This window comes from Erithacus rubecula, assembly GCF_903797595.1.
Source record: "Erithacus rubecula genome assembly, chromosome: 3".
Lineage (NCBI taxonomy): Eukaryota > Metazoa > Chordata > Aves > Passeriformes > Muscicapidae > Erithacus > Erithacus rubecula.
The window spans coordinates 20586720-20600719 of record NC_136689.1 but is presented as its reverse complement, the minus strand read 5'-3'; the positions used below and the strand labels follow the sequence as shown (position 1 = coordinate 20600719).

The following is a 14000-nucleotide window of genomic DNA, read 5'->3' as shown; positions in this document are numbered from 1 at the left end:
GATGAGGGGTGTGGTGGACTTTCCTCTGACTACTATAGCTGTAATGACCTCTGAACAGTGTGGTTTAATTGCTTTTGTTTTGCTACTAACTGAAAGCAATAAACTGTGCTATTCTGAGAAAATTGCTCATTTTTTTTCTTCTTTTTTTTTTTCTTTTCTGCTATTTCTTCTTTGCTTGACCTTCTCTCTCTTTCATTGAAGCAGGGGGATCCTTTATTACTTTGTGATGAAGACCCTGGGTTTCTATGCTTCTATTTCACTGTCTTTTTGAAAGCAGAATGCTGGTGTTTTGCTTATCTGTTTTTGTTCTGTTGGAAGAGAGATAATACACTTTCTGGTCTTGTACCAAAGAATTAATTAGTACAATAAATCCTGAGACATTAAGTACAATTCTAAATTTTTTGTCATAGATTTTACAAGTCTGAGTCAATTTTTTACTTTTTCTCAAGATATTTGCAAAATTAATGTTGTACATTACCTCAGTTCTCACCTGAACCTTAAAAAGCTCTTTTCTTAATGTTTTTCTCTGCTTAAGAGAGACCTTTTCACTTTTGCTTTAATTCTAGATTCCTTACACTTCAGTGAACAGACATGGAACCTCCTTACCCCCCAAAAAATCTAATGTAAATAAAAAAATAATATTTTCTGCTTAAATAAGAATGAACATATGCCTCTGTAAACATTTCTTTCAGGTCTTTTTCTCTGTATTGATTGGAGCTTTCAGTATTGGACAGACTGCTCCAAGCATAGAGGCATTTGCTAGTGCAAGAGGAGCTGCCTATACAGTCTTCAATATAATAGACAATGTGAGTATCTTTGCCCTCACAATAATTTCAAAACTTCTTTTGAAGGTAAGAGACCCTTCTTTTTAAAGACAGGGACTAAAGCTTAATGGAAAAGTTTTAAAAGTATTCTTGCATGAGCATAACATCAATGTAGCAGTGATTGTACAAAATCTGTACAAAATTTGTACAAAATTTTTATACAAAAAAAAAATTGTACAAAACATTGTACAATTTGGATCTTTCAGAAATCACACCTAAATTACTTTAAAAACACATTTAATGTTTCTGCAGAATAATGGTGAAGTCAAGGACTTCTTTATGAAAAAAATGCTGTTTTTTTTTTTTAAATTTTATTTTGCACAGGAACCTCAAATTGACAGTTATTCAGAGGCAGGTTACAAACCAGACCACATAAAAGGGAACGTGGAATTCACAAATGTTTACTTCAATTATCCATCCAGACCAGATGTTGAGGTACTGTAATTGAAGCTATATATATATTACAGTTGAACATATGGATCATTTGTTGAAAAATAATATAATTAAAATGTCACATAAGTTAACTTTCCTTGAAAATCTAACAATTTCAGGTTGATTCTCAAATGTATATAAAACTACCCTGTCATCATAGTGATTTTAGCTAGACTTTTTTCCACCTTAGGTAAACATGTTAAGTTTCCTGATTATTTTTTTGTCTAAAGCTCTAGTTAGTGTGGCTAAAGCCATAAATACATATTTCTATCAGAATCTAAATTTGCAATCCTAATTCAAGTGTTTGTGTATAGTAATAATAATGAGATAGTAAGTTTTAAAATAACTGCAATGCAGCTCTGTTATTATGACTGTGTCTGAACCAGAAAACAAAAAAAGCAGTTCCAGCAAGGACTCGCTGTATATGGAATAGAGATCTGTGCTTGTCTAGACAGAGAATAAGTTTCCTTTTTAAAGCACTGTCATGTATTCAGAATCTTAATGCAGTGGTGATAAATGAGATATGAATGATTCCTGAAAATATTTCCGTGGAGAGTGTCTTTGCGCTACATAATTATTTCCTTCCTTACCTTGAAGGAAAATCGCTGACCTTGATAAAGTGACCTTTCTTACTTTTGATAGGCAGAAAGGAAATATATTCAGCTTTTATCATGACTTTTACATAGCTTCCCTGTAGTCTGCATGATGCATTAAAAAAAAGAGGTGAGGCAACATAATACAGAAATTTTGCATCATATTGTATCTATATTATACTTCAGTTGTGAGTAGTAGTAGTAGTATTTTGTCATATGAAGTGAGAAAGGTAATTGCAAAGTGTGTTGTATAATACATTGATACTGAACCACTTGTGATGTCATTATAGTTAAAATTAAGCTGAAGTCATCAGTTACCCAAAATTTAAACCCACATGTTTAGAATTTTTTTAACCAGATTCTGCTAGAAATATGAAGTTTTTTTTATTCTAGTCTTTCAAATTTACCTTGAGATTCTAAATATTGTTATGTTTTTTTGACTGACCTTATACGGACAGATACTGAAGGGCTTGAATCTCAAGATTAATTCTGGCCAGACAGTGGCCCTGGTTGGTGGCAGTGGCTGTGGGAAAAGTACAACTGTTCAGCTCATCCAGAGATTTTATGATCCCAAGGAAGGCACGGTAAGACACCTCAAGTGAGATGACTCCTCTGCATGTCACATACACTGAAAGCCTAGTCCCAGCCTCACTACTCTTACCAATTTTCCAATGACAGGGTGAAGTCTCCCCTAAAATGGCACATGCTGGCATGGAGAGAGAGGTTCTTTGATCAAAACACGTGGTAAACTGTTTTTGTCTGCTCTCTGTTGTTTAGGTTACCATTGATGGGCAGGATATTAAGACCTTAAATGTAAGGTATCTGCGGGAGGTCATTGGTGTGGTGAATCAGGAGCCTGTGCTCTTTGCTACTACTATTGCAGAAAATATTCGTTATGGCCGTGAGGATGTCACCATGGAGGAGATTGAAAAAGCCACCAAGGAGGCAAATGCTTATGACTTCATCATGAAGCTACCCAATGTAAGCAGATCAGCTCTCCTGCTGAAATAATTTCTTCTAAACCTTCTTGTGCCAAATAGTTCCTTAGAAGAAATGCTTATTAAGATGAGAAGCATCCCTGGACCTTTGAATATGCAGAGCTATGCAGAGCTTGCTCATAACTTTTGAGAATAATGTTAATTTCATATCTTCAGGCAATGATTTGGCTGTCATTTGAAGAACTACTAGAATTCCAGGAATACAAATGATTAGTCAGCTTTATCCAAGTAGGTGTTTATTCCTGAAGACAAAGAAGTTGTTACTGGCATTTCTGGCACTACTGACATCTTTAGTGGAAGGTCTGTGCTGCTGAGTGTTTTCAATACATGTGTTTGTCTTGTAGAAATTTGAAACTGTGGTTGGAGACAGAGGGGCACAGCTCAGTGGAGGCCAGAAGCAAAGAATAGCAATCGCCCGAGCTCTGGTTCGCAATCCTAAAATTCTTCTGCTTGATGAGGCAACATCAGCTTTGGATACTGAGAGTGAATCGGTTGTGCAGGCAGCACTGGACAAGGTCAGTAGTGTTTTAAAATTGGGCATGTAAGCAGGAGCCTAATATTTACTTCTTTCCTGGACTTTTGTTGAAAATTGAAACACATAAAACCACAAAAATATAAACTTTGATTTGGCAAATATTATTTGTACAGAGAATTTTTGCAGGTATTACAGAGAGCAATCTTATTTCAAATTAGAAGATGGAATCATATTTTTTGCATTATTAAGCGCTTTTTAAATTTTCTTGGTGTAAATACCATCCTCATCCATTATCTGTCTTACTGCCATTCATATTGTTAACTCATCTGTCCTTGTTGAGCTTCATGAGGTTCTCCTCAGGCCTGTCAGAGACCTTCTGAATGCCATCCCTCCCCTCAAGTGAATAAATTGCACCACTCTGCTTGATGTCACTTGTAAACTTGCTGAGTGTGCACTCAATCCCATTTATCAGTATCAGTGAGAAAGATACTGCACAGTGTGGGTCCCAGTATGGACCTGTTAAGGGACATCACTGAGGCTGAATTCCATCCAGGTTCCATCAGAATTCCACTGCTTGGGGTCATTACTTTGATTATTTAAACTAAAATTTGCTTTAAAATAGCCTCATAATTAAAATGACAAGCTGGGATGTTTGAAACATTAAGTGTATTACAGTTATAAATATCCAAAGAAAGGTACTTAGTTGCAATGCAGTTCATATGAAATTGTAGAGAATTTTATTTTTATTGTAGTCACTTGAGTTAGCAGTGACTTAGAGCTTAAAATACTAATATCTTTAAAAGTGAGTGTAAAATATTTTATAATGTTTCTGAGTATAAATTCTGCATGGATTTAAGGTTTAAGTGGGCAGCTATGAGCCTAAATATAGAAAACTTTAGCATTTAAAAAATTTTAGTGTTTGTAATATTCTAAAATTTTATATATAGAAGGGTTTTTTAGACATTTTTGATCAAAGTTTGATGTGCCACAGTGAAAGATGATCCGTAATATTAAATTCCAAGCTTTAAATTATATTTCTGCTTTCAGGAACTCGTTGAAATATGTTTTTAAATTTTTTTGAAAGTTATATTTTTCTGTGAACTATTTTAATGTCTCTTTTAGGTTCTATTCAACTCTATGAAGATGAACAGCTTCTGCATTTACTAATAAATACTCACAGTAAATATTGCTATTTTCAGGCAAGGGAAGGACGCACCACGGTTGTGGTAGCTCATCGACTGTCAACAGTCCGAAATGCAGATCTGATAGCTGTGTTCGAAGGCGGAGTCATCAAAGAGCAAGGGAATCATGCTCAATTGCTTGAGAGAAAGGGAATCTACTACAAACTCGTTAACATGCAGGTAATTTGTCTCTAGCTGTTGCCTCATTTTCTTTTTTTCCCCTCACCCGTAGTCATTTTGAGAGAAGTATGAGAAATTCCGCAGCATATTTTGATAACAGCAAAAAACCCATGTATTTTGAAAGGAGAATAATAATTTGAGAGAGACCACTAGTTTTGGTACAAGACCTGTTTAAGCCCAAGATAGTACATTTTTAATCCTCTAGGTATTTAAACTTAAAAGATTATTTTATGTTTTCCTTTTATGCAGTTAATGTAGAGCAGATAACTATGGTAGCTTGCTATTCCATTGCTTGTTCTTAGTCTGATAAAAGGTAAAATGGAGTAGCTGACACTGGAGGAATAGAGCATGTGTATTTTAAGCTGTTTAGTTATAATCTTTCATACTGAATTCCTTTCTAAAGAAAAAAAATTCAGCTATGCTGAGAGCAAAAAATCTGTTAGTAACTTATATAAACAGGAAAAAAAAAAGATTATAAATTTAAAAAAATCCCAAATGCATTAGTTATTAAATGAAGATCAAGATACTTCAATGTGTACATCCCAATGTCCCATGTGACCATTAGCTTATAGCAGATTTTCACTGTAGCCTTTGTTTTACTGTATAACCACCGTGTCCATTAAAGAAACTGAAACTGCCATCGCAGTATGTCAGACTGAGGAGGTCAACCAGACCAATTAAAATATTTCTTTGTAGGAGAATGTATTTGGTCACCTTAGATTTGAAGTAAGCTTGTATCCAAGCAAATACAAATATGGGGAAAATGAGGAAATATAAAACGGAAAGAAAATTTTAAAACAATAAAAAATAAAAATAAAAAATGGAAAGCAAGTAAAAAGATATATTTTTATTAGTGGTGCAAAAAGCAGTAAGAGATAAAAAAATTGTGGAAAAAATGAAACGGAAATTGAAGGCAACGGGTTGCTATCAAATGCCTCAAGGATGTGTAGACATTTATTTATTCTCTCAAAAATACTGGCAAAAGTACCACCAAGGATAAGGCTCTTTTCCCAGCTGCTCTAATTTTTCAATCAAAATCTCTTTTTGACTTGTTTCATTTTGAACTTCCTTATTCCATTGATAGTCAAGAATTGTTAAGTGTTTCTGCAGTAAAGGTGGTAATATTTTATCACTTCATAAATAAACTGTATATCCCACAAGAACTCATTCTAAAAGATCCCAAGAGGAGTGCAAAGAGCTTACCCTCAATTTAAAACTTTTTGTTTAATTCATTAGAAAATGGAGCAGCTACTCTCAGTACCCTGTCCTCCACTTACTATAAGAATTTTCATGAGATGCAAAATTCATATATGACTAAAGCTCTGAAGATAGAGCTGTAATAACTATTAAATACAGATTTTCATACCTCATTAAGGCATGATTATGTTGTTTCTCCCATATATCTTTCAACTGAAACGAAGTTACTTTTTATTTTGATTACCTCATAGTTTTGAAAGTTTGAAGTAATATATGCATATTTAATCTTAGCATCACATTCTTCCCACTTTTAGACAATAGAAGCTGAAGTTCCATCATCAGAAAATTATGAGTATGTACTTCCATCATCAGAAAATTATGAAAATGTGCGTAGTGTCAAAAACAGTGAACCTGAACCAGAATTTGAAGAATCCTTAACCAGAGGATTGAGAAGACGATCAACACGAAGAAGCATGAAAAGGCCAGGAGAGCAAAGTGATAGTCCTGATGAGGAAAAGGCTTCACCTGTAAGTATCTTTGCAGAGCTGCTAGTGAACTTGATTCTTTTAAACAAAGCTTGTTAAATTAATTCTCCTGGTGAAAAAAGATATAAAAAGAAGGAGGCATTTAAAAGGGATGAAGAAGACAGGAGAATTTTTAAATACTAAATAGCCTTTGACTGATAATATTTGTAACTTGCTTTTTTAATCTCAACATAAATTATAATAGAAATAAAATTATAATTAAAACATCTAGAATAAAGATTTTAAGTTTATTATTGAAAATAAATTTATTAAAAAAAATATACAGCATATATTTACATATCATACCAACATCGTCTACAAGTTTAAAAATTCATTTTTGGGTAAGAAACAAAATATTTAGCCAAACATAACAACTCTTACAACAAAACCTCCCCTCCCAAAAATATGATTGCATTCATATTTATAGCAATTATTTTGCTGTTATAAATTGCTTAATGAACAATTACTTGAATTAATCAAGCTGTGGATTACATACAGCAATATGCCCAGAATAAGTAGTTCAGTCATCACTGACCAATAACAACAGCATTCACCAACAAAAATTATAGACCAATATAAAAGGACAAGAGCTGTAGATAATAGTGTACAGATCTTACTTCGTTGAGTTAGAATAACAAAAAAAAAAAAAGTACAATCATTTATTCATGCTGTTAAAAACTATACATTTTTGCTTCCCTGAATATATTTTGGGAATAGGAAATTGATTATCAAACTCTCCTTTTCTCGGTGTTTCTTCAAATCCATTCATGTTTGTCCTAATGCAATTTATATTCTTTAGGCTGAAGAACTACCTCCAGCTCCATTTATGAAAATTATGAAGTTGAACAAAACTGAGTGGCCATACTTTGTAGCTGGACTCTTGTGTGCAATTATCAATGGAGCTTTACAACCTGCATTTGCAATCATATTTTCTGAAATTATAGGGGTAAGTTGGAGTAAAATAAGCAAAAAACTGTAAGTCCACAAAATTTATTTCTAATAAAATTAGGTTAAAAACAATCACTGCACAGTGAAGCTGAAGAGTGGATGAAGTACCCTTGCAAAAATCTGAAAAACTGTATGACATTTCCAAAATGCTGAAAATCTTGCTACAACCTGAAATATGCTTGTTATACTTTAAATATTATGTAACATAGGATCAAATTTCATATGAATGCAATTGACTACCAAAAAAAGTTGCTGATAAAGATGAGAGTATTTTAGAATGTTAGTTAATTTTATAAAAACATTGTTTCAAATTTTATTTTATAGATTTTTTCAGAGACTGACAAGAACATCTTAAGAAAACAGAGCAACTTATATTCACTGCTGTTTTTAGTACTTGGGATCATTTCCTTTTTTACTTTCTTTTTTCAGGTATGTTTTATTATTTTAACCTTATTATAATTGTTCAGCATGTTTTAGAAATCAGACTTGAAATATACTAAAAATTTGCATCTTCATAATATGTCTCCAACTCAAACCAGAACTTGTATTTATGGTTCTAGATATGTCTGAAATTTTTTTGACCTAGAGCTGCTTGTGTTTAAGAGTCTTTTGAACCTATTCAGACCTCTTAACTTCAGAAATAACCACTTTGTTTACCAGTCAGACAGTTCTCAGCACAAAAGTCTAGATTTTCTTGCTCTTTTTCCATTGCCAAAAAACAGGCAACCTCTCCAGCCCTTAACATTCTACCACCCTTTTCTCACCCTCAAGACTTCCTATTTGAATCTGTTAGTAATTCACAATCTATCGATCTCCTGCCTTTGCTCTCCAATTTTTTACTTCCCTAACTCTTTCTTTGTCCAAAGGAATGTCCCATATTCCTCCTCTGGGAGTCCCCAAAGACTCCGAATCACAGGTTGTTACCACACTGATATTCAGTTCCCCCTGCTGAAATACTAAGGATTGTACCTGCTACAATAGTGCCACTTTAAAAGAAAAAACAATTGTAATCATATGAAATATTTTCATATATAGTCCAGTTTATAATTTAGGAACATATTGGTATAGTTTTATCTGTTAAATTAGCCCACAGATTGAAATAATAATGTGCACTTGGGATAGCAGCATAAACAGTCTCTTCCAGAAAACTGGTTTGTTTGTGGAATCATCTTGTTGCACAAGCAGAAAAGGCCTTGAGTAAAAAAGGGCTGAGTAGTACAGGGCTGTGACAGGTTTGCTCAGTTTATAAGTGTTCAGATAATGTTTTAAATTTGACTGATGCATTTGACTTCAGTGAACCCAAGTTGCCTTACAAAGTCTTTAATCTAAAATGAATGACATAAATGCAACTTGTTTAAATCTGACTTAGAGTGACTCAGACAAATTAAGTCAAAGGGTTGATTAGAGATCTTGTCCCTAAAGCATGCTGGTGATGCAGTGCTGGGAAATATTGCTGTGCTCCCTAAATTTTTTTCAGAAATAGTATTTCAATGTCTGTACTGGGAACCTACTAGAATTTACATTTATTAAACCTGGTTTTACATTTGCTTTCTGCAAACAGGACTGCAATATTTTTTACTTTGACATTGTAGAGGCAATTTATCTAAAATATTTATTGAATAAATACAAACAGTGTAATAGAATACTAAGCATTGTACTTTTTCTCAAACAGGGTTTCACATTTGGCAAAACTGGAGAAATTCTTACAATGAGGCTTCGATTCATGGCATTTAAAGCAATGCTCAGACAGGTAAAGCTAATAAATGTTTTGATTTCCAGGGTTTTGAAGAATAACTGATGGTACTGGTATAAAATAACTGTAGTCTACATCACTCTATTATACAGAGAAGATTGTTTAAATGAGACCAGAAACCAATTTGATTAGTTACATGTGGTTATTCAGACTGTCCTTATAGGGAGAGTCTTAAATCAATAGAAGAGCTTTTTACATACTCCTTGCAAAGAGTTAGTTTGACAACCAACTTACAAGGGCCTGGCAAGTTGATGTGTACCAGCATTATCCCATTATCTGTTCATTTGCCTGCTTTGCTTTCCTTGTGCCCTTCCTCCCCTAAAAAAATGCCACACAATTTCCACTGTAACTCTTACTTCAAATGTCTAATTTAAATTGTGATATTTACAGACATGTGGTTTTTTAAATTTATTGGAAGTATCTGTCTAAGCCCCCAAATCTATAATTGTTGTTTGCTAATGCAATAATAAGATTGTGTATTGATAAGTAAAACCACCTTCAGAGAATTAAAATATAAATATAATGTAATGCTGTGAAATAATTCTAAATTTGCCTTAATTTCACATGATTTCAGGATCAGTATTTTAGATTTTGAAATGCAAAATATGATAGTGATGTGGTTTTAAGTCTTGCACATAAAGTTACATGTAGACACAGAATTTGATTCATATGAACATGACTATTCAATGTGACAGAAAACTGTTGTAGTCTGAAAAATTACGATTTGTAGATCAGCCATGCTAAAACTCTAATGAAAAGGCAATCTTACAAATGAGTCTTGCGATCACAATTTCCTGTAATACATTACCAGGACTTCATTCAATGCATATTACACATGACAGTTTAAATCAGATATTTGGTTACATGATGAATAAATCATAAACTGTGTACCTGGTCCCAACAATTAACTTTAATCAGATAGACCAGTTTGGTTTTTCGTTTGGTTGGGTGGGTTTTTTTGTTGTTGTTGGTTTGTTGGTGTCTCATAAGTTCCAGATAAGCCTCTTCAATATGGGAAGAAACAAAACAAGGAATATTTAATTTTTGACCTGAAAATGGCTTAACCCTTAACTCTTAACCCTTCCCCAAACAGCTTTGCAACCATGAGGGAGTGTGACCAAAGAGTCCTCTACTCCAAGGAGATTCAGTGAAGGAGCAGGAGTGAGGGAGGGTAAATTTTGCTTTTGGGAATCTCTAAGCTGCTCTCCTTCCTCCTCAGCAGTGACAATGAATATATCAATGATTCACAACTTTACAATTTTTTCTAGATATACTCAATGCACAATGATGGAATTAAACTCATTTAAATATGTAGAAGTGATGCACTGACATGTACCAGATTTACTTAGCAGTTCATTTGAAATGTCCAAAATCTGGTCTTAAAAATAATTTTTCTTATTATAGGATATGGGCTGGTTTGATAATCCTAAAAATAGCCCTGGAGCACTAACTACAAGACTTGCTAATGATGCCTCTCAAGTGAAAGGAGTAAGTAAAATTTTGGGTTGGAAGTTTTCATATTTGGTTTAGCATGTGATGAAATTGCAGCTTGGGTTTTACTGGCTGGATAACAATCTTGATTTTGACAACTAACATAGACTATAAAACAATAGCTGGTAGAGAATGCACTGATGCACTTTATGAAAATTATAATAATTTATGTTTACAGACTAATTTCCAAATAAATTTTTTCTAAAGTTTACTATTATGCTGTATTGTGATCTTCATTATTAAACAAATTTATTAGGAATTTTTTACATAAGAAGTCTTTTTAAAGACATCTTATTCACCTAAAGACATGCAACTAAATTTATTCAGTTTACAATCTCCTGCTATTCTTTTGGCTGTATAGATTTCTTTTTTTTTTTTTTTTTTTTTTTTAAGTGAGGAATTGACTTCATTTTCTCTGTTACTTTTTGGAGATTCTTTAAAAGTAAATTGTGTTCTTTCAGGGCTCTGTAATATCAAGGTAAAGTATACTGAATGTAATTATTTGTGTATGCTTAAGTAAATTTTTACTGCTAGATGATGATACGTGCTGGGGAGTTTTTTTCTGAAGAATTCTGAAGTATCTTTGGCTTTATTTCCATAAGAAAAGTTAAATATTTAATATTCTTCTTCATTGGGATCTGTGTGATGACTTGTAAAGCTAACTCTGTGATCTAAAAAGTATGGCAGATTTTAATGTTTACACGTAAATGTGAGAGTATATGATGAAGGTGAAGTTTGTTCAGTTTCAAGAGCCAAATTTAGAAATTGCAGAGTAAATTTAAGTAATCAGAATATGGGGAAAGAAGAAATAAATATGATCTAGATAAGTTTTACAAAAGTATTTAATAAACTCCCATTCTGAAAAATAGCAAACTGAGTTAAGACTTTCTAAGCAGTATTTTGAGAATCAGGAATTTTGTGGTGAAAATATTTTAAATATTTAAAATGCAGTTCTGTTAGTAAGAATGCCTCTTTTCTTTCTCCAGGCAACTGGTGTCAGACTAGCATTAATTGCTCAAAACATAGCCAACCTGGGGACTGGAATTATTATATCATTAGTTTATGGCTGGCAGCTGACCCTGCTACTTTTAGCTGTTGTGCCCATCATTGCAGTGGCAGGAATGATTGAAATGAAGATGTTAGCTGGGCATGCTAAGAAAGATAAACAAGAGCTGGAAAGTGCAGGAAAGGTGAGTCTAGAGAAATTAATCTATTTCTGTATAATGATATGTCATATTTGCTAAAGCATTGCTAATGGATTTTTGACTTCTGGATACAGAACATTTCACAGTATGCAAGTTCCAAAGACAGCCAGGTACACCAGTAGACCTACAGAGTATCACACCTCTTCAATAACAATTGAAAACATGTTATTAATCGATTAATTTGTAGTTGTTAAATATCGGAATGTGCTAAATACAATTCAGGCATATTCTCTTCTCATTCCTTTTCTAGACATCTTTTTTTCCTAATTTTGCAACCATCCTCATTTTGACATTCCCTTTTTTTCCCCTCTGTCATCCTTTTTTTGGCATACCATCTATCTTATGTTTATTATACTGTTCTTTTTTTTTTTTTCTCTCCCCTTCTTCATCTTATTAATGTTTGCAGTGATAATATGTATATATCCACTGGTTTCTGTTTGCCATTCCTTTGTTTCTTGAGTGGAAGAGAAAGATGAGAACTGAAAAGCAAGAAGGCTAGACTCTTGTTTAACAAATTAAATGAAGGCATTTAATGTTACTTCATTCCAAAAAAATCCAGAACAACTATTTCATCACTTCCCAGATATTGCTTTCTTCAAGGTAAAACTTGTCTAAAATCTCTTCCTATATCCTACTGTTTTTTTAAAAATTTCTGAAAAGAAAATCATTTATCTAAGGTCATGCAATTCCATTTCTTTCCTTTCAGCTGGGTAGATTGCTTCTGCTTCTGTCTGAGGAATGAGCATTTATTTTATGCTGTTTTGCTGTACGACGTGACATAAAATAATTGACAATTCTCAGAATAGACACTAAATACTTTCTTAATATAGCATATGAAGAATTAGCACAGGTGTTACAAATATTTATGATTTTTTTTTTTTAAACTTAAGGAAATACTTTCTTTTCATAGTAATGTGAGTTTCCCTTCTCAAGGCCACCTAAGCAAGCACTGGACTATAGACATTTTATTCCATTATTATTTTTTTAAATATGGGGTTTTTTTCAGTAAAAATAATGTTCCACCTGGAAAATTTGCTTTCTGCAAAGAGTTGCTGAACTTATGTTACTAAAAAACCTTTCTTTATGGTCTTAGTCAAACTAAAATTACATTAGATGTATACGACAGCAAAATACATTAAAGCCTTGAGAGTCTCTTCACAGAATCATCAAGGTTGGAAGAGACCTTCAAGATCATCAAGTCCAACCATCAGGCCAGCACCACCATTATGACCCTTAAACCATATCCCCAGGTGCCACATCCATCTCTTGAACACTTGCAGAGACAGTGACTCCATCACCTCCCTGGGCAATCTATTTGAGTGCCTGACCACCCTAACAGTGATTTTTTTTTTTTAATATCTAATCTGAATCTCCCCTGAAACATTTATGTATCCAATAGACTCTAAAGAATCTGCAAGACAAAAGAAGGTATCAGAGCAAATATTTACTGCTGAGATCTCAGTTAGGCTCTAAGGCAACCAAATAACCTGGACATTTTGATTATAGCTCAAGCTCAGCAGACTAGAAGTTGAATACTAATATGCAATTTTTCATGTTGAGTATCTTCTCTATATTTGTTATTGCTGTCTGATGGTTTTTCACCATTTATTTGTAGAACATTAAAGAGGTCCTACCAGAAAATTGTGAGCATTGTAAGAAAATCTCATTGTCCTAAGAAGAGAAATATAAAAGGCTAATTTTTATATCAACAGTATATGATTTTAATAACCAGTATAAAGTATAAAATTGTATACCAACAGAATTTATTAATTTAGAATAAGGAATTGCAACATACTTTTGATTAAAACATTTTTTCTGTTACAGATTGCCACACAAGCAATAGAGAATATTAGAACTGTTGCTAGCTTGACCCGAGAAAGAAAATTCGAGATGATGTATGGAGAATATTTGGTTGTACCATACAGGTATAATAAAAATAACTAAGCCAAAAAAAGTCTGTAATAAATTGAAAAATTTTACTTCAACAAAAATACATTTTTTTGTCATGTGTATGAATTCATGTGTAATTTAATTATCTCAGAATTAATGTCAATATTTTGCATATTTTTATTGACAAATGCAACCACCACCAGTCAACGTTTTAAAAAATTTTATTTAATTAATTTTCTGTTATAGTATTAGTATCTTCTATTACAATGTCACTTGGTTTGGAAAAATGTTGGTTTTAAGTGAGCTTTC

General features: G+C 33.0%; 1 protein-coding gene across 3 annotated transcripts in view; it reads left to right on the top strand.

Annotated features, from left to right (window-relative positions):
* Window positions 1-14000, top strand: part of LOC306799989 (ATP-dependent translocase ABCB1-like) — a 47882-nt gene that overhangs the window by 26167 nt on the left and 7715 nt on the right. For all 3 annotated transcript variants that reach the window (XM_079301702.1, XM_079301703.1, XM_079301704.1), the window contains 13 exons: window positions 693-806; window positions 1149-1259; window positions 2308-2433; window positions 2627-2830; window positions 3192-3362; window positions 4522-4683; window positions 6195-6407; window positions 7204-7350; window positions 7677-7781; window positions 9025-9102; window positions 10510-10593; window positions 11583-11786; window positions 13626-13726. In XM_079301702.1, the coding sequence (XP_079157828.1) occupies window positions 693-806; window positions 1149-1259; window positions 2308-2433; window positions 2627-2830; window positions 3192-3362; window positions 4522-4683; window positions 6195-6407; window positions 7204-7350; window positions 7677-7781; window positions 9025-9102; window positions 10510-10593; window positions 11583-11786; window positions 13626-13726 (1820 nt within the window). The remainder of the gene's footprint in view (window positions 1-692; window positions 807-1148; window positions 1260-2307; window positions 2434-2626; window positions 2831-3191; window positions 3363-4521; window positions 4684-6194; window positions 6408-7203; window positions 7351-7676; window positions 7782-9024; window positions 9103-10509; window positions 10594-11582; window positions 11787-13625; window positions 13727-14000) is intronic.